Source organism: Zalophus californianus, chromosome 11, assembly GCF_009762305.2.
Source record: "Zalophus californianus isolate mZalCal1 chromosome 11, mZalCal1.pri.v2, whole genome shotgun sequence".
Classification (NCBI taxonomy): domain Eukaryota; kingdom Metazoa; phylum Chordata; class Mammalia; order Carnivora; family Otariidae; genus Zalophus; species Zalophus californianus.
The window spans coordinates 59,498,271-59,526,128 of record NC_045605.1 but is presented as its reverse complement, the minus strand read 5'-3'; the positions used below and the strand labels follow the sequence as shown (position 1 = coordinate 59,526,128).

Below are 27,858 nucleotides of genomic sequence, written 5' to 3'. Positions count from 1 at the left end.
AGATTAGACTAGGCAGGGATGTTGAGGAAGGGACTCACAACTCCAACTTGGGATAAAGGGATAGACTGCACTTACCTTTATAGTTCTTTCAGACCTGAGAATTCCAGGACTCTCCTATTTCTGCCCCAGTCTTTGGTCAAGTGGGCTGTGGTCTGCTTAGGAACACATGGGTCTCTGAGCCACGGCAGTCTGAATTTCAAGACCATCCCTGGCCTTGAAGCCAGAACCTGATCAGTGGTTTGGGGACGGTAGTATGAGGAAGCCAAGACACTCCAGCCTTCCACACATTTTTTAGCCAACTCATTCTTTCATTTATTCAGAGAACACTTATCAACCTTTCACAGTGTGCTAGGTATGACCACGTGTAGCCTTTACTAGCTCCACCACTGCTCACTTCCAAGTAGCAGTCCTAGTAATTTTTTTAAACTGTGGTAAACCACACATAAAAATTTACCATCTTAACCATTTTTAAAGCTACAGTTCAGTGGCATTAAATACATCTACATTGTTCTACAACCATCACCACATCTATCCATAAAACTCTTCATTTTGCAAAATAAAAGCTCTGTACCCCTTAAATAATAACTCCACAATCCCTTTCCCTAAATAATAACTCCACAGTCCCTTTCCCTACAGCCCCTGGAAACAACCATTCTGTTTTCTGCCTCTATAAATTTGACCACTGTAGGTACCTCATGTAAATGGACTCATGCAATATTTGTCCCTTGTGACTGGCTTATTTCACTCAGCATAATGTCCTCAAGGTCCACCCATGTTGTAGCAGGTGTCAGAATTTCCTTCTTTTTTCAGGCTGAATCATACTCCATTGTATACCTCAATTTAAAAAGGGCTATAAATAGGGGCACCTGGGTGGCTCAGTCAGTTAAGTGTCTGCCTCTTGATCTTGGCTTGGGTCTTGATCTCAGGGTCTTGAGTTCAAGCTCCGTGTTTGGGGGGAGGGGTGCTAAATAAATAATCTCTTTGTGCGTGTGTGTCTGTGTCTGTGTGTGTGTGTGTGCACGTAGCCTCTTAGAAAAAAGAATTCCATTGTGTGTATATGCCACATTTTTAGTCCCAGGTGTTTTTTGTAGTCTTTTGTACATTCTGTGATCATAGCTCCGATCCCAGAGAGTTATAGTTGATTTTGGAGCTGTTATACCTACCAGGTGGGGAAGTAGGTCTGATTGATCTCTCGGTCCCCCTCCGAGAGTGGTTTGACCTACTAAGACCTGTGGTTAATTAATTTCAGGGTTCCTAAAATGAAATGATGAGGTTTACAGTTGTATTAACACACATTCTCAATTCCTGTTCATTATTTTACACTACTTTGTTTATTCTACACGACAGCTGTTTTGCCTCACATGGAGAAACTGTAATATGAACTAAAGTAACTCTTCTTAAGTCAGGGGAACCTTGGATGGTGTTTGTTTTTTTCTAGCTGGTCACTGTGAGATCATAAGCTTGTGACAGCCAGTCATTATAGTTTCCATTCACACCCAAAAGTCATGTTGGAGTGGGGGTGGAAGACAGAGGATTGCGAAATAAGCCAGTTTTCTGGGGCTCTCCACTCAGAGCTGTTGGGCAGGCAGGGTAGTGGCACATTGTTTCTGCTCCATTGGGCCATGTGTCCTGCCTCACACTTTTCTTTCTTCTTTTTTTTTTTTTTTAAAGATTTTTTTATTTATTTTTATTTGACACAGAGATAGAGAGCATAAGCAGGGGGAGCAACAGGCAGGCAGAGGGAGAGGGAGAAGCAGCAGGCCTCCCGCCGAGCAGGGAGCCCAATGCGGGGCTCGATCCCAGGACCCTGGGATCATGACCCGAGCTGAAGGCAGCCACTTAACCGACTGAGCCACCCGGGCGCCCCACTTTTCTTTCTTCTAAATAAGTTCCTGTGCCCCAGATAACATTAGGACAGGACTAGCTGCCCATTCATCTGTTCTGAAGTAGTGGGAAGAGCTAGGGGGTTAGAGTCATGGACCTGGTTTCAAATCCTAATCCACTTTTAATTAGCTGTGAGCAATTTACTTTACCTCTCTGATCTTGTTTTCTCAGCTGTAATAATATTACCAGACATAAAGTGTTGTAAGGAACAAACGCATAAGGGAAAGCACCCTGCAGAGTAGCCTGGCCTGTGGCACTTAGTTGAGGATTGACGATAGTAGCCAACATTTATCAAGAATACCTTCTGTACAGTACTTCTGTACTAGAAAGTTACATATTTTATATCTGTAATCACCTGGAGCACAGAGACCCTGTAGGATTTCTTTGTATCTTCATCATACCCAACACACAGAGGAAGACACAGAACAGACAAATCCTAAGTCACCAGCAGATGCCAGTTCTCTGTTGGATGCTGTCTGTTGTCTGAAGTCATCTCAGACCACTCTGTGACATGGAATCTCATCTACTATAACCCTGAGAAATGGGTATTTTATTCCCTTTTTCAACAAGTTATTTCTGAAATTATCTGTTTGAACTGACCAGGCACCAGCTCTCTCTGACTTCCGGCGAGGCTCTCCTCCTCCGCCTGTGTCCTCACCGGTCGAGAGAGTGGGGCAGACTGGAGGAGCTCACAGGGCTTTCCTGGCGCACACATTCTCTGATGTGTGAAATGCAGCTCCTCTTTATTTCCTGAGCCCCTGCTATGTGCAGGCTCTTGTGCTGGGGTTTTCTGCTCACATATTTATACCCATCTTCTCCTTCCCTCCAGTTCTGGTGGAGAAAATGTCCTTTCTTCCATCACAAGCCAGCCCTGCCTGCACTGTGGATTCCATACCCTCTTTCCTTTTTTTAAAAAGATTTTATTTATTTGACGGATAGAGACACAACGAGAGAAGGAACACAAGCAAGGGGAGTAGAGGAGGGAGAAGCAGGCTTCCCGCTGAGCAGGGAGCCCGATGCAGGGCTCGATCCCAGGACCCCGGGATCATGACCTGAGCCGAAGGCAGATGCTTAACGACTGAGCCACCCAGCCGCCCCTTTTTCGTCCATTTTTAAATGTACAGTTCAGTGCGTTAGTTACATTCACAGTGTTGTTCAGCTGTCACCACTATTTCCAGAGTTTTTCATCAGCTCAAGCAGAAGCTCTGTGCCCAGTAAGCAGTAACATCCCATTCTCTTCCCCCACCCCTGGCCACCTCTGACCTACTTTTTGTCTCTATGAATTTGCCTATTCTAGGTATTTTATCATATCAAATGGAATCATATAATATTTGTCCTTTGGTGTTGGACATTTCACTTAGCCTACTGTTTCCAAGGTTTCATGCATTGTAGCATGAATCAGAACTTCATGATTTTTATGACTGAATAATATTCCATTGTGTGGATATACCACATTTTGTTTTGTCTGCTTCTCTTTTGATGGACACTTGGGTTGTTTCCACCTTTTGGATGTTGTGAATAATGTTTCCGTGAGTATTGGCTTACAAGTGTGTGTTTAGTCTTTGTTTTCATGGGAGGGGGCATATATGTAAAGATGGGATTGCTGTGTCATATGGTAATTCTGTTTAACTTTTTGAGAAATTGCTAAACTCTTTACTTCTTTAATTATAAATAATGCTTAAATGAATATCTGTATACATGAAACTTTTTTGATATTTTTACTTCTTTAATTACTTGAAGTGTCATTAATCAACAGTTAGAGGGCGTGGCAGTTTGAGAGACGTCATGCCAGATGCTGTCCAAAAGGATTGAACCCCCTTTCCTGCTTCCACAAGTGTTCGGGAATGCCCTTGTCACCAAACCCACATTGCACTGGGTATCTGACTGTTTTGAATCTTAGAGAAGAGATGTTGTCCATCTCCGATGGAAGCATAGTCTGGCCACAGAGTGGCATATCTGACATAGCTCCTGATCACCAGCCCTGAGTCCTTCTACCTCCCGGTCTCCTTGTCCCTGATGCTGACCAGCCAAGTGCTCAGATTCTGTTAGATCTGACTTCCCAACCCATCTCTGGTCTGTCCCTTTCTCCCCGCCATCTGCCCAGCAAAGATGAGGTCGATTTGGCATATAAAAGATGTTCTTTGGCTATAGGGCCTCCCCCTCCCTCTTTGCCTCCTCTTCAGAAGACCTAAGGCCTCTGTGGCACCGTCCTACTTGGGCTGATTCTCACACCTTTCCTGTCTTTTCCTCCTGTTCTTCCCTCTCAGTTCTACAGCGAGTCGGGCATGCCTACCAAACACCTCTCGGACAGTGTGTGTGCTGTGTGTGGGCAGCAGATCTTTGTGGATGTCAGTGAAGAGGGCATCATCGAGAACACATATAGGCTGTCTTGCAATCACGTGTATCCTGCCTGGAGCCCCTTGGGCCTCATCTCTCCTGCCACATGCACATGCCAGTCAGGGAGGAGAGGGGGCGGCCATGACCCTGGCGTACCATCTATACCTTTAAGTGCAGGAGAGTCACAAGAGGGCAGACATTTGGGTGATGTTCTCTGCCAGAGAAGCTGACACCCAGGAGTGGAAACTGCGGTCTCCCTCCCTCTTTCCCACAGCTGGGAGCCCCTCCCATGTAAGCAGAGTTTATAGCTTGGCTGGATCCGAAAGGAGCCTGAAGGTGCACCAGCTGCCTCGAGGCTGGATCACTTACTGGGAGGAGCAGCCTCTAGCCGGATCCCTCAGTTTCAGAATCCAGTCCTCCTGAATAACATTTCCAGTATTTATCATGTGCTTGGGCAGCTCCTGTTCTGTGCCATGTATTATCTCCATTTTGCCCCATAACAACCCTGTAAGATGGAGATCATTATCCTCACTTCACATGTGAGGAAGCAGGGTCAGAGAGAGGGGTGTGCCCAAGATTATACAGCTAAAAAGAGGAGAAGCCAGGATTTGAACCTTTCTCCAGAGCTCGTGCACAGGCACCTTGATGACGGGTATGGGGCTCAAGTGCCATCCCGGCTGCCCACCATTTCCCTTGACCAGTGGTGCTCAGATTCCACGAGTTCTGCATCCGTGGCTGGTGCATCGTGGGAAAGAAGCAGACGTGTCCCTACTGCAAAGAGAAGGTAGACCTCAAGAGGATGTTCAGCAACCCGTATCCTTTGTTTGGGAATGGGCAATGGGAAGAAAGTCCTGGCCAGTGTCACTCTGCCTTTGGGTCCTCCTGGGACCCTTCCTTGTCCCCCCTTACCCTGGTACATACCCACCGTTCCATTTGACTTGTGATCGAGGGAAGTTGGGGGTGGCACACAGGGCAAGACTAACAGCTCAGATTCTCATCATCATTCTGGATCCCTCAGGGGTAAATTGGTAGTAGTAGCAGCCCATTTACTGTTTGCTTACTCTGCGCCTGGCACTGTGTTAAGTGCTTTGGCCCGTATTATCTCTAGCAACTTGATGACGTAGGTAATATTATCCTCATTTTACAAATGAAATGGTTTCGAGGTTGAAAAACCTATTCAAGGTTACATAACTAATGAGTGGGGCCTGACCTGTGACGTGTGGGGCCTGAGGCCGACTCTGCCTGTGCAGAGCCTGCAAGGTGCAAGGATGGCTGAGGGAGCCCTGTTCCATCCCCTCTCAACACGGGGCCGCTGCTCCTCCGAGCTACTGCTCTGTGCCCCCACCGGCCCTCCCCACTCTGCCCTCCCTCACCTTCCTCTTCCTCCTCACCACCTGTCTGTTGGAAGTTGCCGAGCCACTGCTCTGGTCCCCCCTTCGCTTCCCCTGGGATCCAGGGGCCCAGCTCTCTCCCCTCCCCTCTCCCGGCTGCCCTGTGTGCCAGGGTTCCCTATCCCCTGGACACTAGCTGGGCTGGGCAGGGACCACTGCATTCCCAGCACATTCCCACAGCCCCCGAACCAGAGGCTCTGGCCTGTCCCCTTGAGGTTCTTTGCTTGGTTCCTCTAGAGTCTAGTTCAAGAACGGTTAAGTAACTCCATGGTGAGGCTGAGGCTTGGGGCTTCCCCGTAGTTCCCAGGGATTGGGCCAGGCTGCTCTTTTCTGATGCTTTTGGAGAGGCTCCCCCACAGTGTCATGAGGTTTAATCTGTGCTTTCCCCAGAGCTGGATTCCCAGACTCCTTCTCTGAGTGTCTTGCCCAGCATTTAGCTCTAAAGTGAAAGGAAGCGAACTCCTCTCTGGGGCCGCTGGGCCTCAGTAGGGCCTGGTGTTAGTGGTGCGTGGGGAGTCCTTAGAGCCTCTGCCAGGGGTTATCCCCTGTGACTAGCCTCTTGCTACCTGTTCCCTTCTGCCTTGGTCCCTAGACTCAGCCCCTTCCTTGACCTAGAAAATCTTCCATTTGGGACACTACAAGAACCTGTGAGGTTACCTTATCCCACTGCCCACGTCCCTGCAGCCATTGACACAGGGATTCACAGCAGTCTCAGACTCTGCTCTCACACCAGCAGGCCCATCTTCGAGAAGGCATTATGGGAGGCCCTGTCTGCATGTTAGTCCTCGAGAGCTTAGTGTCACCTCTCCACCCTTCTCCCATGTCTGTCCTGCCTTTTGCACTGGTCCCCTCTCCCCTCCATCCCCCAGCCTCTGGGTTCAGCCCTCCTTTCTAACATGGAGAGGCTGGTGAGGGGCCTCCCTCTCACCCATCCCCGAGTCCAGCCGTAGCAGCTCTGACACATAGCCTCTTTAACGCACTGACAGCTGGGAGAGGCCTCACGTCATGTATGGGCAACTGCTGGATTGGCTTCGGTACTTGGTAGCCTGGCAGCCTGTCATCATTGGCCTGGTGCAAGGCATCAACTACGTCCTGGGCCTGGAGTAGCCAGGAAGAAGAGCATCCGCCCACTGCGGACCTCAGGGCACTCTCCTCCCTGCCCTCCAAGACCTCCTGGGTGGGAAGGACTCAAAAGGGGCCCTTGGGCCACTCAGGACCCCTCCGGCTGTGCCCGGGCTGGGGAGGGAGATGATGGAGAGCCAGCCGGTGGGGCTGTCAGCAGTGGGGGCTTTTTAAAAGAAAACTATTTTGATGAATATATTTAAAAACCTTTTTTATTGTGAAGCATAGGAATTGCCCCAACTCCTCCGGGCCTCGCCCTCCTTGCTTGAGCACGGCAGGAGCAGAGCCACATTTTTGGTTTAAAGGAGCCTTCTCATCTCTGGCTGAGAGCCTCAGCCTCCACTCTCCCCCCCCCGCCCCCGCCAGTCCTTCCTTCCCTCTGTGGGGCTCCAGCCTGCTTCAGTCCCGTGTGGGAGAGCTCATGGGCTCTGCCTCGTACCACAGATGCACACTGAGGGAGGGGAGGTGTCTTCCTTCCTCCCTGTCTGGGCCCGGCAGTCGGTGTTGTGCCCGACTCTGTCGTCCCTTGTCCAGGACCCGGAGACTGGTTTAGGCAAGTGGAACCTTGTCCTGACTTTTCCAGGGAGGGAAGCCCTGGGATCTCACAGTTCACTGAGGATCTGTTTGGGGGCAGCAGCTTGGGTAACCTGCCCCCAGCCAAGAACAGAGTCTGTCTGTGTGTAGTTGGGCCATGAGGACTGTTACTGGCTGCAGTGATTGAAGGCGTCTTGTGCAATCTGACCCTTTAGGCCGGAAGTGGTGACACGCGCCAAAAGCCACTCTGCCACGTCACTTCCTGGAAAGCATGCGTGAGAGTGTGCGTGTGTGTGTTCGTGTGCCGCAGTAGAGCTATGACAGGACTTCTCCCTGTCATCAGTGTTCCCTTGAAGCCGCCAGGGGATTCCCAGCCCAGGGAATATCCCTCTGTCAACTTCCACATGTGTGGGTCCTGCCTGGGCCTGGCAGCAGGGGTGCCAGGTGGTGGGTGGGAAGAGAGGACGGCAAGGCCCAGGCAAGTGTGGGTTCTAAAAAGAGGTTCCAGGTAGGCCCCAGCCCTGGCCCTAGGAGTTTTGAAGGAAGTGGGAGGGCAAACATGGGCCTCCAGCACTGGGTTCCTAGGGAATGTGGCCCGGCTGGGCCTGCCCTTCAAGCACAGCAAGAGCCAAGCAGGATCTTGTCACTCCATTCTGAATAAAGCTCCATGAGCTGGGTTGGAAAGCTGAACATCCATCTTGCTTTATTCTTCCCTGGGGTTCCTGGGAGTGCCTTGTCTTTGGTGCCTTTTGCTATTCCCATTTGAAAGCTGGATCTGAGGGGTGGCTGGCCCTGCCCCTTACCTGTGGGAATGGTGGGATGCCAGACTCCTGTCCTGTGGCAGAAGGGCCCTGGAGCATCACTGGGTGACTCCTCACCACCTGAGGTGAGGTCTGTGCCCTGCCTGCTACCAACGCACCTTCTCCCGGGCCACCCTCAACTTTGGCGTTTCTCACCCGGCCGTGGCTTCCCCTGGCCGCCCACTGCTCATGTCAGTGGGCCCATCCTCAGAGAGTGGAATGAGGACCAGTTGAAGGGTCCAGGGATCATCCTTTCACTCTTGTCCCCCTACACGTCAGGCTCATGTGAGAAGCCGAGACTAGGCTGTCCAAGGCTCTCTTGTCGTACTTGAGCAAGTCTAGGTCCCATGTCCTCCCCACAGCCCGACTCTTATCTTGTTTCCACTCCAAGGCAGAGTCCTGTCTCCTCTCCCTCCCATCCCCCAATGCCATCCCCAAAAGACTGTGTCTCAGCAGCCCCAAGCAGCCTTGCCTCCTGACCTAACACAGCTGAGATACTGGCATTCCCAGGGAGGAGTTTCATGACGCGTCCGCCAAGCCGAGCTCCATCTCCTGGCTTCCCTGGCTCCGTGCCCAGCATCCCAGCCCCCTGATCACAGAGACCACAAACCTCAGACACTTGGCTCTTGGCCTTCATGCTTGATCTGTGTGTGGACTGGGTCACCTGTCCTGGTCTTTCTGCCTCCACAGGCACTGGCACGACCCCGACCATGAGTGCCTCCTCCAGCTTTGCATCCCCGGTGCCTCACGCGCCTCACCCTAGTCCTGGCCCTGCCACAGCCCCAGCTCCGCCTGTCCCGTCAGCCACCAGACTGGCGCGTTTACATAGCTCTGTTGTTGCTGGAGCCGGCGCTAGGCTGCTTGCTCCTCCTCTTCCCCGGGAAGTGCCCCCCCCTCGTTTTAGGGCCAGTGCTCCAGCTCGTGGTCCAAGTCCTCAGCCTGGCTCGGAGCGGTTCCTGCACACGAGGCTGAAGAGTGTGGTCAGCACAGTTCCCGAGGCATGGCTCACGTGGGGCCGGACACAGCTGGACTGAGTGGAGCTTCAAGAAGGGGGTATTCTGAAAAAGAGGGCTCTTCAGGGCTTCTCGAGAGCCAGGTAGGGAGAAATCTACACTTCCTAGTGGACCTAGACCTGTAGTTCTGGCCAAGGGGCTGGGATGATGAGAGAGAAGCGAGGCTTTGTGGGGGGGGGGGGGGTGGGGAGAAGGCGATGGAGGGGGTTGGTGGTTGGAGGAAGTGGAGAGCCTGAGAAAGGCCAGGATGACAGGCTGGTGTGACATTGAGCCTGAAATGGGCAAAGTGATCGAACTTGGGGTCCCCAGTGCCCAGGAGAGTTGACTCGAGCCCTTGAATAGAGGTGTGAATGTGAAAGAAGAAACATGAGCCCTGCTCACATGGACACGAGGGCTGGTTCTGAAGAGCAAAGGTGGACGCCGAAGTCCTGACTCTTGGCTGGGACGGAAGAATCCACCTGTGAGAGACTCTTTCCTGAGTTCATCCCATCTGGGCCCCTGGGAGGGTGAAGCTGAGGGGGCATTAACGACCCAGTCTGATACCATGGGGAAACCTGGGAGTTAGCAGGAAGATTCCAAGCCAGCGCGGATTTTGGCTTCAGAAGAGGTGCCGAGTACAGGCTGGTGTCATGCTTGTGTAACCTCTGTCAGTAACTCAGTGCTTGCTGATTCCCTGGCTACAAAAAAGCGAAAGTGAAATAGAGGGGAGAGGGACAGTGCTTTCCCAGAAGGACTTCACTAATCCTGCCCTTCCCAGAACCAGCTCCAGCGAAGAGGGCTTTGCTCCTCTTTGTGACGGGGTAAGTTCCTGGCCCCTCTGTGGGTCCGTTTCTCCATCCCTATAATGAAGGGGTTAGGGTGGACTCATAATCAGCATAATGTTAATGGTACTAAGAGCTAGGGTGGTGAAGACTGTCACTAGACGGTCTGCAGCTTTGTTGCCAAGTGCTGAAAGAGCCCCAACCTCTGCGGGATGCCTGGAGTGCCTGGCAGCCCATTCAGAGTTCAGACCAAGGGAGGGCTGTGGAGCCCCCAGGAAGGACAGGCCTATAGGAATGGCTGGGATCCAGCCACTGAGAAATTGAGAAGTAGTTTATTCATGTTCTCCTCCCCCACCAGCCCAGAGAGGAAGTTGTTACAGATAAATAGAACCAGGCACGCCAGCTCCTGACACATCCCATCAAGACCATGAGACAGAACTGGACACCAGGTGGGACTTGAGGCTGGCATGGGCGGGCAGGATGGGGTCTGAGGACAGAAGGGAGCGGTGTGGGCGGCTCTGAGCCTTACGCCCCAGGGGAACTCCATTCTGCTATTGTGTTATGGCTTTCAGCCTCTGTCCAGATGCTGTGGTTCTGGTTCCAGTCCAACGTCTCCCTGTGCTCCTTTCAAAAAGGGCCAAGATGTGGGTGGGGCCTGAGGACCCCCTTCTGCTCCTCCCGATTCCCTGGGCAGAGCCCAGGAATCTCTGGGCCAGAGTTGCATCCAGGCTAGGATGCTGAGCATTCCTGGCAGTCAGGCAGCAGTTGACCTCTCTCCTGTCCTGCCCTCAGATCGCAGCCCTTTGCGGGTCCTGCTTCTGTGTGCCCACATGGTCTGTCAGCTGGCTGGAGCCGCACCTATGCCTCAGGCCACTGCCAGTGCCTCAGCTGGGATCACAAAGGACCCCTGCCCCTCCTGGCTCCCAACAGCTAAGCGGTGCCCAGCATTGGAGGTGACCTGGCCAGAAGTGGAAGTCCCACTGAGTAAGGAGCAATTCTGATGGGTGCCCAAAAGGACACAGGGGTCAGGGGGTGTGGGTTGTGGGCACAGAGAGTCCAAGGGTGGGGTTGACTCCTGAGCTGCCCCCTACCCCCACCTTCTGCCATGTAGCCGCACCAGCCAGGCCAGCTTCCCAGAGCGTTCGGCATGGTCCCTCCCACCCAGCATCAAGTGTGGGTGCAGGGCCCAGCTCCCGAGATGCTCCCTATCCAATGGGATGGAGAGAATTCAGACAGGATGATCAGAGGACTCCTAGAGCCTTGACTGCAATAGGCTCTGAGGCCCAGCCTGCGCCCCGCCCCTCCCCCCCCCAGCCCCCTTGCCCTCCGGCCACCTCAGAGGAGCAGTGGTCTGCTGCTGCTGCCTCCTTGGCCAGGGCTCCTAGAGTCACCAGAGCCGAGCATTAGAAAAGGTCATCCTGAAGAAACAGGCTCAGGAGTCCTCACCTGAACCAAGGGACCCGTCCCCAGATCCCTCTTGTTCAGCCCTGGGCCTCCCTGTAGACAACCACACTTCCCCATTAGCAGACTTCTGCACCTGGTGGGTGTTCACAGCAGCACTCCAGGTTCCTGAACTGTGGGGCCTGGGAGGCAGGGCAGCATGGCAGAGGGGAGGGTGTGCTCTGCACAAGAGCTAACAGCCACACCCGTCCCTAGGTGGAACGCTGACCTTGTCCTGTGCCGCCTGCAGCCGCTTCCCCTTCAGCATCCTCTACTGGCTGGGCAATGGCTCCTTCATCGAGCACCTCCCAGGTCGGCTGAGAGAGGGCAGCACCAGGTGAGGGTCACAGTGGTGAGGCCAGCAGGAGGTCGGGGGGGCCCTTCTCCTGCGGTCCTCTCTCATGGCCTTCCGTCCTCTGCTTCAGCAGGGAGTACCGGGGTGCACGCACCCAGCTACGGAGGGCCCTGGTGCTAGAGGAGCTGAGCCCCACCCTCCGCAACACCAACTTCTCCTGTGTCTTTGCTGATCCTGAGCAGACCGCCCAGCGTCACGTCATCCCGGCTCAGCTCTGGGTGAGAAACCTGAGGGAAGGTTTCCACGGACAGGAGGAGCAGTATGGGGAGGAAAGGGTGGGCTCGGCCCAGAGTGGCCTCCAGCTACTGTCCACGGTGCCCCCAAGTGGAACTTAAGACTCAGGCAGGGGAGGCGTGGCCTACAGGAAGGTGACAAGAGATGTCCCCACCCTTGGGCCTGATCCTTGTCTGCCTTCCCTTCCCCAGGCTGGGCTGAAGACCGTCACGCCTTCTGTTCAAGAAGCCCCGCCCTCCAGCAGGTCCCCCCTGCCTCGTCATCGCGACAGGTGAACTCCAAAGCCTGGTTGAGTCGTCACCTCTTCACTGAGGTCTACATGCTCTTGCATCTCAGGCCTCCCTCTAATGGACTGTCCCAGGGAAGGGATGGGGGTAAATGCTGCTTCTGATCCACAGCTGCATCTTTGTCACACCTGGCAGGGCCCACAGGGGCATATGCATAAATGGTTTTTCAGTGGAGGCATGACAACACCTGCTGTCGTTTAAACCATCATTCCGCTTACAGGCCTTGGCTCATCCTAGGAGGGAGTGTGGGACGAGAGGGACTGTCACTCAGAATCTAAAGACAAAACCAGGGGACACTGGCCCTCAAAAGAGAAATTAAGATCCTATGGCCCTAGAAAGGATTGGAGAGAAGGCAGGTACTTGTTGGGAAAACTTGGCAGGGACAAAGATGTGCTCTAAAGAGCCTCAGTTTCCCTTTTCCCACACAGATCAAGACAGCTCAGCACTTAAGGGAGAAAAATAGACTTTATTTACAAGTAATAACATTTAGAAAAGATCCATCCCTGGCCCTTAAAAACCTTCCCATCACTCCAAATCCCACCCCAGTGTAAGTCTGGGGAAGGTGGGGGAGGAGCTGCAGCCGAAGGCTGCCCCCCACCCCTGCTGCCGCACCCAGGCTTGGGGCCCACCTGTTCTGGAAAAGAGCATCTTCTGGGCATCTGAGCCCTTGGGTGGATGGGAGCACCTCTGGGTGCACCCCCTAGGGTCAATACCCAGTCCTGGACTTCAAAAGCAAAAGGGCCCTGCGGGTGCAGCAGGGACCAGGGCCTACTCCTCCAGTGGTCCCTCTTCTGGATCCAGAGGCGGACTGACTTGGCCCTTAGGCCCAGCCACTCAAAGCCAGCCTCAAGTCTGGTTATGATGGAGAAGTGACTTTGCTCTAAGAAAACAGGAGGCAAGGTAGGGAGAAGACCCAGACTCTCCAGGCCTCCGGGGCCAACTCTGAGGACACATCTGTTCACCTGGTGAAGGCTCTGGTGAAGATCCAGGTACCAGGCCGGGGTGTGGGCAGGCATCACTGTCTCTAGGGGTCTGGCCACTGTTGGCCTGGGAGCTGAGAGAAGGCACTGAAAGGGACAGTAGAAGGAAAAGGACCAGGCGAGGTCGGCATTGAGGACACAGGTGGGGCCTCTCGCTGGTCCTGGCCCTTTAGTGCTTTGCCTGAAAGAGAGAAAAACACTGACGTGGCTGGAGCCTTGGGATGCCTGCCTGTACCAGCTGGCTCAAAGAGGCCTCTTTCGACTTCCGCCGCCCCCCCCCCCCCCCCCCCCCCCCCCCCCCCCCCCGCGACTAGGATCCCTTCCTTTGGGGCTGAGCTGGACACATCCACCTTGAGCTTATCATGCCAGCTTAGGCCTAAGCAGCCCCGGGTCTCCTCTCCTCCACAAGCAGGTAACCTAGACAGGGAGCGCCCACACTTAGCCCACCTCCAGTGGCCTAGCCGGGCCCTGCCTTCACCCACTTTCCTAAGAGTCCACCAGCCCCTTCCCTGTCAGTGTCTCCACCTTGCCCTTGGCCCGAGGGGTGGCAGCGAGGGCGGCGGCCGTGGCGGCGCTGGCTGCTGTGGTGGCGATCCGCGGAGAGCGGCGGGTGCCGCCACGGCTGGTGGGGGAGGCCTTGGACAGGGCTTTCTTGGAGGCTCCCCTCCGCAGTAGGCTGTTCCCGAGCTTCTTGGGCGTGTTGAGGATGCTGAAAGCCATGGACTGGCGGCGGTCAGCCTGTCGCAGAGGGAGGGGCTGTCAAATGGGGCTGTACTTGGGCCCTGCCACCAAGGCCCCTCCAAGGGCTCCCTCCAGCCACACACCCCCCCCCCCCGACTCACCTGTTTAACAGCCGGAGCGGCGGCTTTCTTCTGGGCCTCCGTAGTGCTCTGTTTGCGCCCTTCATGTCGGTCCCGGGGAGTCACAGGGCGGGGGAAACAGCTGGTGGCCTTCTTAGACTATGGGGAAGAGAGGGTCGCATCCAAAGCCAGACATGGGTCTCAGAGCTGAGTGGACCTTGTAAGTCAGTACTGCCCCACCCCCACCCCCCCGGTTCCTAACAGTCCCCGCATCAGGCCCTCGGACAGCGAAGGCTCCCCTTCAATCCACTTTTCCAACTGGGGGAACTGGGCTAGACCTGGGCAGGCTGCTAGACAGAACAAAAGAGGAGCCGGGGTCGCATACCTCAGGGGTCCCGGGGCCCTGCTGGGGCTCCGAGGAGACCCGTTTGCGCTGCTGCCGGGTGGTGATGCCCGCGGCCTCGGCTATCTGGGCCGGCTGCATGCTGGCTCGGCGCAGGGTCTCCCGGGGGTCCCCGGTCTTCATCTCCTCGTCTGTGATGGTAGCCAGGCTCAGGGAAGGCTGTATGGAGCGGAAGGGAGTGGTCAGGGGGGCAGGCCCACCCAGCAACTCCTCATGGTCCTGGCGCGGAGGGCCGCTCAGGCCTTCCTGGGGCCGAAGGCCTCCCTTGCCAGTGTCTTCCTTTTTGCCCTGCAGGATGGCCGCAGGAGGCTGGGGCAGACCTCCTCCTCGCACTCAGGCCCGCCTGTGGTGACTTCACCCCAACCCCTTCTCTGCCAGCTAGTGCATGGACGCAGAAGGTCACCCTCCGCAGCAGGCCAGAGACCTGGGGCCCAAGCTCACCCTGGACTCCAGGGGGTAGCAGGTCTTCAAGTGGGGGGGGCACACCCGGTTGCGCTGCTGCAGCTCCGCAATGCGGTTCCAGTCGTCCAGCTGCTCAGGCTCATCTTGGCAAGTGCCCACGTAGAAGCTGTTCCTTCCTGTGGAGGGCAGGGAGACAGGAGCAGGGGGGGCTGGAAGGCCAGGAAGGGTGAGGGTAGTGGCAGCGGGCCACCCCCTGGTCCCGGGCCTCTTGCCAGCTGTTGTGTCCACCACTCCTGTCCCGTGGACTTCAGGCTTAGGGCCTGAGAGTCCTGGCAGATCCAGGGGTGGGGCTCGCAGACCATTTCCACCCTGGGGGCTGGCTCACTGCTCTCCCCCCTGAGGTCAAAAGAGATCCTCTGGAGAGACTGTGACACCTTAGAGGAACTGAGGACCAGGAATTGATACCTAGGGGGTCCTGGAGGCCACGAGCCTTCAAGAAGAATCTAAGAATAGAACACTGGCCCAGCAGGGCTCTTCCGGCACCCCTTACCCCCTTGAGACAGGGTGAACAGAGGACCTGAGCTGAGCATCACTATCAGGCTGGGAATCCCAGGCTCCTTGCACGAACATTTCCCGTTCACCCTGGCTGAGATGAGCAGCAGCCTGAGGGGCAGGCAAGGTGCTGGAAGGTAACCAGCCTTGGGATTGTCAAAGTGTGTCCCTTTCCTATGCCAGGATCTGCTCCTTGTCTCATTTTTGTTGTGTTTCAAGCCCCTATGGTCCCCTCACCTGGAGGGACCCCACTGGATACCCCAGCCTGGGAGCGGCGAGCAGAGCTGCGAGTGGTGGGCCGGTAGCCAGGCAGGCTGAGCAGAGCCGAGTTGCCATCGTCAGGAGAGCCCAGGCGGGCTAGAGACTGGGTAGAAGAGGTGGCTCGTGGGCCGGCCTGGGAGGCAGGGGCTGACTGTGTGCTGTAGAAGGATGAATTGGCGCTGTCCGGCTCTTCCACGTCTAGCTTCTGGAAGAGAGAATGAATCTGGTGGGGTGAGCCCCTGACAGTATAAAGCAGCCTTCTGTTCCTCTTCCTAAAATGCCTGTGTTCCCATACCGCTTTGCAGGGATCCTTAGCTGCACATCCGCAAGAAATGGGCCTTGTTGCTAAGAATCCTGCATTCTCCCTTGCTTATTGACAATACTTTGAAGGAGGAAAGGCAGAGTGTGTATTAGACCATTTTAGAATCCAGGTGTAAAAAATAGTGATCAGCCTCCAGGTCACAGCTAGCAAGTGGCAGAGCCAGGGCTGGAATGCTTGTCTCCTGGGCTAGTCAGGCTCATCCCACAGCCTTCACTGTCCCTCACCCCGAGCTTGCCATGGCCCTGCCCACCTTTCAGTTCTCCAGCTTCTTGGCAGCAGAGGACAACCCACACGAAAGAGGTACCTGCTGCATCAAAGGTACCTCCCCACTCCCCAACCTCCTCAGGATACGGAAACAAGGGCCAGCCAGAGTCCCCAGCCTAGCGGGCAGCCCTCTGGGTGGCTGCAACACATTTAAGCCACCCAGAAGGTGTGCTGGAGGCCCAGGGCTGGGCCGTTACTTCTCCATAGTCTCTCCCTGCAGCCTGCACAGGGTCAGTGCTACCCATGGAAAGAGAGCAGCCTTAGAGCCAGCAGGCATCCAATTCCAGCCTTGCCCCTTCCCTACAAAAGAGGCCTTGCAAGTCCCTGTGTTTCTGGGGATCTCAGTTTTCCCATCTGTAAGATAGGGACCCTCGGGAGGCTATTGCGAGGACCTGATGGGAAAGATGCCCTTAACGAGCAAGTGAGCATGACTGGCCTGGAGCCCCACTCCTGGCAGCCTGACCTTGGTCATGGTGATGTTGATGATTTGCGTGGTGCGTCGACGAGCAGAGCGTGTCTTCCTGCCTGAGTCCAGGAAGACGTCCCCCAGGGAGTCCAGGCTGCTTTCCAGTGGGGCCTGTCCCCGAGCAGGGATTGGGGTGAAGTAGAGAGACTCCAGGGATTCTACCTTGGGGGGCAGGCGCTGGGAGATGGGTGAGGCTGGCTCTCCAGGGATGCTGGTGCCATCTGGCTGAGTTCGAGGCAGCTTGCTGTAGAAAAGGCATTTTGGTTCATCCCTTTGCTCCAAAGTGACCAATCCCTACATTTACTACAAGCAGACCAGGTCAAGCCCCATTCTCGCTCTGATTTTTGAGAGGTACCCAGGAAAGCCCTCACCTTGGGCCCTCCCTTCGCTCCACTCTCCATTCCTGGTGAGCCCCTCTACTCCCAGGGTTCTCTAGCTCCTTAACACTGGCAACTCCCGGACTCCACTGTTCCAGACATCCCCACCTGGACACCCAGCTCCATGGTGAGTATGTCCAAACTAGGTCCATCCGTCTATTCCTCCTGGATCTCCTACTTCATGGAACGGGAGCAGCCTCCAGCTGGGCCGCCCCAGCCATGAACATGGGCACAGTCCTACCCAACAGCTCGCCTAACCAACACCCTAATCCGCTCACATCCCCTTGGCCCGGTCCGCCTTCTCCTCTCACCTAGACCTGGTGGCACCTGAGGGGAGGCGCCAGCCTGGTGACAAGCAGGGACTCAAGCCAGGCTGCCCGGGGTGCGAGCCTGCCTCTGCCACTGTGGGACCTTGGACAAATGACTGCCCCTCTATGCCCCAGTCTCATCTGTTGAAGGAGATAATCATGGAACCTACCTCAAGAGGACTATGAGGGGTAAATAAACGCATTAATATTTTGCGGGTGTTTTTGTAACAGTATTGACACGTTTCTCTCAGCTTCTTCGCTGGCTATGAGAGTAAGCTTTCTAAGATGCAAACTGGACCACATACTCCTTCATTTCAGACTCTTTCGAGGTACCTCTGCCTCTAGGATCAAGTCTAAACTTCAATGGGGATCCCAGCCAGCACTCCTCACCTCACTTGCCAGCCCAGCCAGGCTCTCAGCCCCTACCCTCTGCTCCCCTCTGTTCACCGGGCATACACACCTTCAGCTCCTTTGCAGACTCCGAGCAGAAGTGACAGCCTCCAGGAAGCCCCTTCTGACCACTCATTTCCTTTAACTCCCATCATGCCCTATACAAACATGCGCCTACCACCTGGGACTAGTTTCCTTACTCTTCTCTATGAATAAGCTCCCGAAGGGCAAAGGGACCACATCTTTATCTCACTAGGCCCAGCGGCCAGGACACAGCCTGACAAACGGTAGGCACTCAGTGACAAAAGGGCAGCAGCGTGCCTCACCTGGTGATAGTGAGGGGAGTCCCCTCCTCACAGCTCAAATCCAGGCTGTCAATACTCAAGTCCAGCTGAGGCTTAGCCTGGGGCTCCCGGCTCTTTAGGGCATCAGTTGCCACCTGGAACTTGCCCAGATCTCGAAGCTGCTGGTCAGCGTGGGCAACCTGCGAAGGAGAGGGCCAGGGAGAGTGAAGACAAGCCTCAGGCAGGGGCAGCCTGGGAGAGGGGGGCACAGGGGTCCAACGTGACAGGGGTGAGGGAGTCAGTCCAAGCGGACACTTACCTGTGCCTCCAGGCTGCGCACCTGGGCGGTGAGGTGGCGGCAGGTCTGCTCAGCCTCCTTGGTCTTCAGCCCAGCCTGCTGCAGCTCCCGGCCCAGCCGCTCAGCTTCAGCCCGCAGCTCTTTGTTTTCCTTCTGCAGCTGCTCCAGGCCCCGGAGCTGTTCCTGTAGCTCTTGGTTCTGCTGTTTCTTGGCATCATAGTGGGTCTTGGCTTTTTCCATCTACGTGGGCAGACAGGATGCGTGGGGTGGTGGTGGGGGGGGCAGGGACTAGGGAGGGGGGAAAGCGTGGGCAGTGGGGTGCTGGGGGCGCCTCACCTGTAGCTTGTAGTGCTCAGCTGCCTGCTCCTTCTGGTTCAGCTGGGCCTGCAGCTCATTCAGCTGGGCCTGGAGGCGTTGGGCCTCTTGCTGGCTCTCCCCTCCCTGGGCCTGGAAGGCATGACAAACACTGATCGGGGTGGCTGGTATGTCTGCTCCACCCAAATCCCTGACTTGCCCTAGGATCCTGGGCTCTGTGGGTGTTCTCAGACTGCTGTATTCTCTCTCAGGACATGCATAAAAAATCCTGCCCCCAACTCCTACCTAATTTGGACACACCACACACCCCTCAAGGTCCACATTCTGCAGGAGCTTTCCCTGTACAGCTAATGCCATTTCTGGCAGAGTTCTGACAGCCCTATCTTTGCTTTCTTTGCGACCAAGCACAAGCTTGGCACCCTCGTACTTGGCAGTCATCACCTCCAGCTCCCGGGCAGTGTTCTGTGCTTCCCTCCCCAAGGAGACTCCCTACTCCCCAACAGGGACCGAGCCTCAGGAACACTTGGGTACAGAGCACGGAGCTAGGCACTTGGCACATGAGCTCTCTGAGGGCTCGTGAACTCTCTTTCTCCTCAAAACCACTGTGGGAAGTAACTTCATCCCCATTTCAGAGATGTGTGCTCAGAAATGTAAACATACTGACCAGGATCGTAGCACAGTTAAGATTTGAAGCCTGGTCCACCTGACTCCAAAGCCTGTGCGGGCTCATTTACGATGCTGCACTGCCTTCTGTCCAGACCACAGACTCCTTGGGAGCAGGGCCCATATCCAGTTCTTGGACCCTCTGTGCAATGCGCCACTGAATGCTTAGCTCGTAGTAGACACTGGACTAGCTGGCCTTACCTCTCCTACATCTCCTAGCCCCAGAAAGGCCCCCAAATGGAAAATAAGCACCTGGGGTTGTTTTTAAGATTTTATTTATTTATATGAGAGACAGAGAGAGAAAGCGAGAGAGAGCACAAGTGAGGAGGAGAGGGAGAAGTAGGCTCCCCACTGAGCAGGGAGCCCGATGCGGGGCTCGATCCCAGGACTCCGGGATCATGACCTGAGCCAAAGGCAGGTGCTTAACTGACTGAACCACCCAGGAGCCCCAGTTTGTTTGTAAGATTTATGTATTTGAGAGAGAGAGAACGAGCGGGAGGGGCAGAGGGAGAGGGAGAGTGACTCTCAAGCAGACTCCACGCTGAGTGCAGAGCCCGACATGGGGCTCGATCTCATGACCCTGAGATCACGACCTGAACCCAGACCAAGAGTCGGACACTTAACTGCCTGTGATACCCAGGTGCCCTGATAAACATGTTTATCACACAATTATGACACGGAAGGGAGCTGAAATATAAGAATATTAAGTTGCTGGGATGCCTGGGTGGCTCAGTCGGTTAAGCGTCTGCCTTCGGCTCAGGTCATGATCCCAGGGTCCTGGGATGGAGCCCTGCATCGGGCTCCCTGCTCAGCGGGAAGTCTGCTTCTCCCTCTCCCTCTGCCCCTCCCCCCTGCTTGTGTTCTCTCACGCTCTGTCAAATAAATAAAATCTTTAAAAAGTATATTAAGTTGCACTGTCATATTAAATGTTGAGGACATTCCTCGAGGCTAGGCTGTCTAGAGCAGTGCTATCCAAAGAACTTGCTAGTGATGGACATGTTCTCTATGTGCCCTGTCCAGTATGATAGCCCTAGCCATACGTAGCTACTAAGCAAGGGAAATGAAACTAGTGTGACTGAGGAGCGGAATTTTTAATTAATCAAACCACACAGGACTAGGAGCTACCGTAGTGGAAAATGAAGGCCTGAGGAATGGGAGTCATTCTCGTCTTCCCTCGAGAGCTCCAAGAAGGCACACAAGGGCTCCTGGAGCCACAGGAGGTATATGGCTGTCAGGCCCTCTGCCCCGACGCCCACCACAGCCCAAGGGCTTACAGAGCACCTTCCCTCCCCCAGCCTTGCTCTGGGGCTGAGGGAGGATGACCCACCCCCCACTGTATCCTACCTTCAGCTTCTGTTGTTGCACCTTGCTGGCTTGGTCATGGTCAGCTAACTTCTTACTCAGTTCTTCCACCTGGAGCAGGGGAAGAAAAGAAGAGAAGACTCAGGAGGCCTTCCCCTGGATGTCCAGAGAGATTAGGAGCTTTCCCCCAGATAAATCCCCAGTGTTCCTAGAAGAAACTCTGGTCCTTTCTCTGGCCTCCAATTAGGGAACAGCCTCCACTTAGGCTGGTTGGCAGGACCTGAGTGAGGCGACCCAACAGGCAGGGGCTGCCAGATGACCCATGCTCACCTTTGTCCCCAGCCTGCAGAGACAGGCCTGCCAGAGCCCTGCAGCCTCCAGATTCAGCAGAACTGAAATCTGGGGAGCTGACACCCCACTACCACCCTACTGCCACTCTTCCCAGCCCCAGCCTTCCTGGGTTGGGGACGGGCACAGGGGACCGAGTCTGTAATTCTAGCAGACAATAATGAATACCCAACACTCCTCCCCCAAACTGCCAAGGCCCACAGATGCTCAGACCTCTTCTCAATCTCCACAGGCTGTTAGGGCTGGTGCCAGCAATGTGGCCGCTGGGGTTATCACTGGGAAGCAGATTGCCAGAAAACAGCAGGGGCAGCCCTTCTACCCCAAGGCCACCCCACTCCCACAGAGAAGAAGAGCAGAGGGAGGGAGGAGTCGAGAGGGAGCCTAACAGCCACGAGCACTGCTGGCTCCTCCAGGCGTTGCAGGAGCTCAAGCAGGAACTGCAGAGATGAGAGGCAAGAGGCCATTGCTGTTTGCTATTCGGTGTGACTGTCCCCATCATCTCAGGCTCCCTGGAGGCGGCAACGGAAGGAGGAGAGGGCCCGATTCCTCAGCAGGCCCGAGGTGACTGAGTAGGAGGTGTGGTGGAGAAAGGGCGCTCCCGCTAAATACCAGCCCGACAGCCTCGACATCGAGGGCAGCACAGGGAGACCCTTGTGAGGGCGTGGCAGCCAGGCCCAGCCACCTCCTGTCTCCCGCCAGGCTTGGCCTTCCTGCTCCCAGACTGCTCTAGCTCATGCTCGGGGTTAAAGGCCCAGAGGGTGACGGGCAGGCGTCCCACGCTCACAACCCTCCCTGACCTGAGAGGGCTGCTTTCGTATCACCTTTAGGGCTTCGGCGAGAAAGAAGGGGGCCGCGTTAAACGAGGCCCACAGTCGCTTTGCTGCTCCTTAGTTTGGCACTCAGGCTCGGAACAGAGCTTGGAGATTTGGTAATCCTAAGGAATGCCGGTCACCAGTTCGGACATGGGAAAGATGAAGCCTACCCTACCCCTCATCGCTGACAGGCAGATGAGAGAAGGGACGGAAGGAGGGGGGCGCCGACCTGGGCTGGGTGGGATGAAGCCCGAGAGAGGGCCCAGCACACTGCAGTCCTGGGCAGCCCGGGCCTGGACTCCATGGCTTGACCCTGCCCCCTTTACAAACAGTTCACAACGGGAGCGGGCGGAGGCGAGCTGCGGCCGGGATCATGCACTGAGACAGGTCACCGCTTAAGCAGCCAGCATTTATCGGGGACCCCAGGCTTTACCTGCTTAGTCTGCTCTCTCTGAAATACCTCTAGCTGCTCCACCTGTGCGCGGGGGAGGGGCAACGGAGACAGAGTGAGATGGGGGCCCAAGAGGCACCAGGCCTGCAGCCAGGCCGATCTCACTGAGGCTCTGACACTTCCCTCCAAGGAAGGAGACTTCTAGTCGTTTAAAAAAAAAAAAAAAAATGCCAATTCGGCTCACTCTTGTCCCCGGTAGCTCCTAGGGTCTCTACCGCCGGCACACCTGCCTAGCACCGAGTGCTTCTAGAATGGGCTGATAGCCTTCACAACTTGACTCTCCAGGGACAGAGACTTCAGGGAGGAAGAAACTACTGGTATTTTCTTTAGGACCGTAGGGGGCAACATACTTGAACGCTACCAGCCACCCTGCGAGTGAGGGGCAACACGACAGGAGGGAATCTCGGGGGGCAAGGCTGAGCTGGGCATCTCACCTGGGCAGTGAGTTTCTGCCTCTCGTCCTGGAACCGCTGCCTCTCCTCCAGGACCTTGACCTTGGCACCCTCGTACTTGGCAGTCATCACCTCCAGCTCCCGGGCAGTGTTCTGTGCTTCCCGCTGCAGCTCAGCCAGGCGGGTCTCGGCGTCAGCACGCACGGCTGCCAGCTCTTGGCCATACTTCTCCCTGGCCTGGTCCAGCTCCACTTCCAGAAACTGCCGGCCAAGGCTGGCCCGCTCGCCCAGCCCCCGGTTCTCCTCCGCCAGCAGGCCGTGGGCCTTCTTCAGCATGCTCAGCTGCTCCACGTAGCTGGCCTTCTCAGCCCGCAGCTGCTGCGCCGCCCGCTCTTGCTCTGCCACCTTCTGCCGCAGGGGCACCAGCTCCCCGAGCTCCCGCTGGGCCCGCACCAGCTCGGCCCGCAGCCCGCCGGCCGCCTGCTTGCTCTGCTCCAGCTCCTCGTGATGGCGTTTCTCGGCAGCCGCCTGCTCGGCCTGCAGCTGCTGGCACAGGTGCTTAGCGGGCAGGAGCTCGCTCACAAGGGCCTGTGTGCTGGCGTGCTCCAGCTGCAGGGCGGAGAGGGCCTGCTCCTTCTGGAAGAACTTCTCCTGCCATGTCTTCAATTCTTGGCCCAGCTCCTCCGCTCGCTCTGCCTGCGAGGCCAGCTCCTGCCGGAGGCTCTCCGAAGCCACCCGCTGTTTGTCCGCCTCCTCCCGGAGGGTGTGCACCTCCTCCCGCAGAGCGGAGCTGCGTTCGGCAGCCCTGGCGCTGTTGCTGGCGGTCTCTGCCTGCAGCAGGCGCAGCCTCTCCTCCAGCTTCTGGCTCTTCTCCGACTCAGCTACGACCAGCCGCTTCAACTCCTTGCTCTCCCCCTCTTTCTCCAGGACCTGGCGGTTCAGGATGGACACCTCCTCCTCCAAGCTGCTGATGAGGCTGTTTTTCCTCTCAGCCTCCTGCTGGCCCCGGGCCACCTGGGTCTTCCACTCGTCCTCAGCCTTGCCATGGTCTTGGGCCTTGGCGCGGAGGGCGGCCAGCTCCCTTTGGGCTGTGGCTAAGGTGTCCTGACTGCGCCCCAGCTCCTGGGCCTTCTCCTCTAACCGGCCCTGCAAAGCCTCCAGAGCACTGGCCTGCTCGGCGCGGGAGGCGCGCTCACACTGCAGGCTGCGCTCCAGGCCAGAGGCCCTCTCCTGGTGCTCCCGGCACTGCCGCTCCAGCTTGCTCACCTCTGCCCGCAGAGCCTCGAGCTCAGGGCCTTTCCGCTCGCTCCTCCCAGCAGACTCCGACTGTGCCCCTGACCCAGAAGGGTCTTCTCCACTGGCCGGCCCTAGAGACTGCTGGCGCTCCTCCTCCTTCTTGGCCAGCTGTTCCTTCAGGCGCTGCACAGTTTGCTGAAGCTCCCCCAGCTCTGTTCTCTGCGCTGCCTCCTGCCCACGAAGCTTGGCCAGCTCCTGGTCCTTCCCTTCCTTTTCCATCAGGGCGTGGGCCAGGGCTTCCTGCAGGGTCGCAAACTCCACACGCTGCTCATTGAGGGCATTCTGCAGCCGCATCTCCAGCTCTGCCTTGGCGGCCTTCTCCAGGGCAAGATCAGCTTGGGCCCGGCCCCGCTCCTGGGTCAGGCGTGCCACCTCCCTCTCCTGCTGCCCGCGTTCCTCCTGCTGCTGGCCCTGGCTCTCGATCAGCGCAGCCCGCAGCCTCTCCAGTTCACTGCCCATCTGCTCGGCCTCCCGCTCCATGGCCTGCAGCGCTGCCTGCGTGCTGCAGAACTGGCGTCCCTGCTGCTCTTCCGGCCACTCGGCCTCTCTGGCTCCGGCCCTCGGCAGCTCCTTGCGCAGCTCCCGGGAGGCCGTTTCCTGCCGCTCTCCTGCCTTGCGCACCAAGGCCTCCAGGCGGGCCACCTCCTTGCCAGTGGCAGCCATCTTCTCCTGCAGAGCGGAGAGGTCGTCCGCAAGCCTCTGGGCCCTGACCTCCTTCTCCTGCACCTGCTGGAGCGCTCTGGCCAGGCTGGCATGAAGCTGAGCGACTTCACTCTGCTGCCGGCTGATCTGGAGCTCGCTGTGGGCCTCGATCCCCGCCACCTTCTCCTTGGCCTCCTGTAGTTCCTGGCGGGCCTTCTCGCATTCCTCCTTCAGGGTCATCAGCTGCTCCTGGAACACGGCACCGTACTGGGCCTCCTCTTGCTGGCTCTCCTCGTACCGCTCCCGCCAGGTGGCCACTTCCTTGGCAAGCTGTTCACACTCCCCCTCCGCCTCACGCTGGGAGGCTACGGCCTCTGCCAGCTCCCGCCGCAGGGCTGCCATCTCGGCTTGATGGGCCTCGCCCAGCTGCCTTAATCGGGCCTCCAGCCCCTTGCGCCCAGCCCTCTCTTCTTCTAGCTCCTTCCGTTCCTGCTTATGCTGTTCCACCAGACACCGGGTCTCCGCCTCCAGCTTGGAGATGTGACGCTGCTGCTCTTCCAGGGCATCCGAGGCCCTGCGCTTCTCCTCCTCCAGGCTGCCCTGGGTGATCTTCAAGGACTCCTCAAGAGCCCGGACCTGCTCCTGGAACTGGCCCTTCTCCTGGGCCACCCTTTCTCTCTCGGTTGCTTTTTGCTGCTCAGACCTCAGCTGGGCCTTTAGCTCTTCCACCTGGGCCTGGGCCTCACACTGCTCCAGGCGGGCTGCCTCAACACAGGCATGGAGTTCCTCCACCTTTTGGCTCAGCTCTGCCTTCTCCCGCTGGGCCTGAGTCACCGAGGCCTGGGCACTATCCCGGGCTTCATTAGCGGCCTGAAGTTGCTGTTGCAGGACCTCTAGCTTGGCAGTCTTCTCCTTCTCCAATGCTTCCAGCTGCTGGAGGGCCAAATCCCTCTCCTTTAAAGAAGCCTGCCGCTCCTCGGCGGCAGTGGCCAGTCGCTGGGCATGGTCTCGCCTGGCGGCCTCCTGCCCCTGAGCAGCTTCCTCCAGCTGCTGCTCTTTTTGCTTCAGGCTGCTGCTCAGCTGCTCCACCTGCTGGCGAAGGCCCTGCGAGGCCTGTTCTTGCTGCTGGAGGGTCTGCACGAGCTGGGCCTGCTCCGTTTTGGCCTGCTGCTTCAGGCCGGCCAGTTCTTGATCCTGCTGCTGGAGAGCGGCATTGAGGGTGGTGAGCTCAGAAGTCAGTGTGGCCACTTGGGCAGACAGCCGGGCCCCCTGAGCCTGAGAGGCCTGCTCCAGCTCTTCCTTTGCCTGGCTGAGGTTGGACAGGGAGCCCTGCAGCTCGGCAATCAGGCCAGCCAGCTGCTGCTTTTCTTCTTCGAAGTGGCCCCGCTCGGCAAGCAGCGTGGCTTCCCGCTGGCCCTGCTCAGCCTCCAGCGCCTCCACCCTGGCTTGGAGCTGGGTGTTGTCTGCAGCAAGAGAGGCTGCCTCTTGCTTCAGGGTTTCCAGCTGGTGAAATAAAGAGACAAATGAGGATCAGCATGACTCCTCGATCACCACAGCGCCTGTGAGAACTAAGGAAAAGGAACCTGACGTACCAAACACAGGTCCACACCAGCCCAGGACACGGGTCCTCACCGCTGCCCCTGTGCGCTCCTACCTGCAAGACGTCCCCCAACACTTCGCCCTTCTCCCGGGCTGGGTTTTCCCGCAGCTGGGCCAGATGCTCTTCCAGCTGTGAAAGTTTTCCCCGAAGGATTTCATTCTTCTCTTCAAGGCATTTCTGAGAGTAAACAAGAGCCTCATGTGAACAGAGGTGGAACAGGCATTAGGTTACCAATAACATAGGGAGCCCTAGCACCCTGTTATCAAGATCTCCTTTTGCCCTGACCTTGGGAAAAACTCAGAAACCATGCACCTGGGTTCATGATGGACCTGATTTTCTAGCCCTAATTTCAGGGTTGAATTAAGTCATGGGACCTGTTAATTTCTTCTTCCAGGCCACTGAGTTTACTTCAAATTTCCTTACTTAAAAAAAAATTTCCTTACTCTATACCCTTCCTCGGGCAAGTCTTGGCTCCCAGATTATCTAAACACTCACCAGCTTAAAAACATCCCCAGCCATGCCTGGGTGGCTCAGTCAGTTAAGGTCCAACTCTTGATTTCGGCTCAGATCATGATCTCAGGGTCGTGAGATTAAGCCCCACATCAGGCTCCCTGAACTCTGAGATTCTCTCTCTCCCTCTCCCCCTCTCCCCCTGCTTGCTCATGCTCTCTCTAAAATAAATAAATCTTTAAAAAAATTTTAAAAAAAATCTTGGGGCGCCTGGGTGGCTCAGATGGTTGGGCGTCTGCCTTCGGCTCGGGTCATGATCCCAGGGTCCTGGGATCAAGCCCCGCATCGAGCTCCCTGCTCGGCAGGAAGCCTGCTTCTCCCTCTCCTACTCCCCCTGCTTGTGTTCCCTCTCTCGCCATGTCTCTGTCAAATAAATAAATAAAATCTCTAAAAAAAAAAATCCTTTCTTAAAAAATATATATAAATATATATAAACACATAATACACGCACACAGGCACACATACATACATATATAATCTCCCCAGCCTGCCTGGGCATCAACAGCAGCAGCCATAGCACCTCCCACCCCTGTCTTCCAGCCCCATTCTCCCCTCCCCACTGTGCACTAAGCCAAGGCCAGGACTGTGCTGGGTCCTCTCTGAGTTCCTAATCCACCGGGCAGATATGGGAGGTAGCTATTACTAGCCTTCTTTTGCAGAGCAAGATCTGAAGCTCAGATGTTAAGTACCTTGCCCTAGGGCTACAGGGTTAATAAGTGGTAGAGTTGGGTTCTTAAAAATAGCAATAAAAATAATAGTGGGGGCACCCGGCCAGCTCAGTGGGTGGAGCGTGCAACTCTTGATCTCAGGGTTGTAAGCTCGAGCCCCACATTGGGTATAGAGATTACTTTTAAAAAAAATATACGTATGTATGTATGTATTTATTTATTTATTTGAGAAAGAGAGAGAGAGAGAGCACGAGCTGGAGGGGCAGAGGGAAGGGAGGGAAAATCTCAAGCAAACTCTGACTCTGTGCTGAGCAAGGAGCCCAAAGCAGGGCTCCATCTCACCACCCTAAGATCATGACCTGAGCTGAAACCAAGAGTTGGACACTTAACTGATTGCACCACCTAGGTATCCCTAAAAATAAAATCTTAAAAAAAATAATAGTAACGAATTCACTGAAAGCTTACTTTGCACTACACAATGTGTTAAGCACTTTGTATATAGTATCTGACAATGGGTGATGAGGCAGCTACTCATTATTTTTCCTGCTTTACAGAAAGCATGCTTAGAGAGAAAAGAGGTCAAGTAACTTGTCC

The 27,858-nt window shown here is 56.0% G+C and overlaps 3 protein-coding genes across 17 annotated transcripts in view; 2 read left to right on the top strand and 1 right to left on the bottom strand.

The window, feature by feature from the left end:
* Positions 1-6,802, top strand: part of RNF121 (ring finger protein 121) — a 76,546-nt gene extending 69,744 nt beyond the window's left edge. For 5 of the 6 annotated variants that reach the window (XM_027580867.2, XM_027580868.2, XM_027580870.2 and 2 more), the window contains 3 exons: positions 4,152-4,285; positions 4,933-5,034; positions 6,599-6,802. In XM_027580867.2, the coding sequence (XP_027436668.1) occupies positions 4,152-4,285; positions 4,933-5,034; positions 6,599-6,719 (357 nt within the window). In that variant the 3' untranslated portion in view covers positions 6,720-6,802. Of the gene's footprint in view, positions 1-4,151; positions 4,286-4,922; positions 5,035-6,598 lie in introns of all 6 variants that reach the window. The other variant, XM_027580872.2, reaches the window with a different exon arrangement.
* Positions 6,803-9,740: 2,938 nt separating this feature from the next.
* LOC113915123 (interleukin 18 binding protein) lies at positions 9,741-12,340 on the top strand. 2 transcript variants are annotated; one of them, XM_027580910.2, is made up of 6 exons: positions 9,741-9,881; positions 10,201-10,291; positions 10,635-10,826; positions 11,499-11,619; positions 11,711-11,855; positions 12,063-12,340. In XM_027580910.2, the coding sequence occupies exons 2-6, from the start codon at positions 10,270-10,272 to the stop codon at positions 12,144-12,146; spliced, it is 564 nt and encodes a 187-aa protein (XP_027436711.1). In that variant the 5' UTR covers positions 9,741-9,881; positions 10,201-10,269; the 3' UTR covers positions 12,147-12,340. The 2 variants fall into 2 exon arrangements, with proteins under 2 accessions (XP_027436711.1, XP_027436710.1); XM_027580909.2 differs by having other exon boundaries at positions 9,839-9,881; positions 11,708-11,855; positions 12,063-12,337.
* Positions 12,341-12,496: 156 nt separating this feature from the next.
* Positions 12,497-27,858, bottom strand: part of NUMA1 (nuclear mitotic apparatus protein 1) — a 67,321-nt gene continuing 51,959 nt past the window's right edge. For 8 of the 9 annotated variants that reach the window (XM_027580859.2, XM_027580860.2, XM_027580858.2 and 5 more), the window contains 13 exons: positions 26,141-26,263; positions 22,591-25,989; positions 20,588-20,656; positions 18,602-18,712; positions 18,287-18,505; positions 18,010-18,167; positions 16,606-16,852; positions 15,533-15,761; positions 14,783-14,919; positions 14,324-14,500; positions 13,981-14,097; positions 13,664-13,876; positions 12,497-13,319 (listed from right to left, as the gene is read on the bottom strand). In XM_027580859.2, coding sequence (XP_027436660.1) covers positions 13,308-13,319; positions 13,664-13,876; positions 13,981-14,097; positions 14,324-14,500; positions 14,783-14,919; positions 15,533-15,761; positions 16,606-16,852; positions 18,010-18,167; positions 18,287-18,505; positions 18,602-18,712; positions 20,588-20,656; positions 22,591-25,989; positions 26,141-26,263 — 5,211 coding nt within the window. In that variant the 3' untranslated portion in view covers positions 12,497-13,307. The remainder of the gene's footprint in view (positions 13,320-13,663; positions 13,877-13,980; positions 14,098-14,323; positions 14,501-14,782; positions 14,920-15,532; positions 15,762-16,605; positions 16,853-18,009; positions 18,168-18,286; positions 18,506-18,601; positions 18,713-20,587; positions 20,657-22,590; positions 25,990-26,140; positions 26,264-27,858) is intronic. The other variant, XM_027580863.2, reaches the window with a different exon arrangement.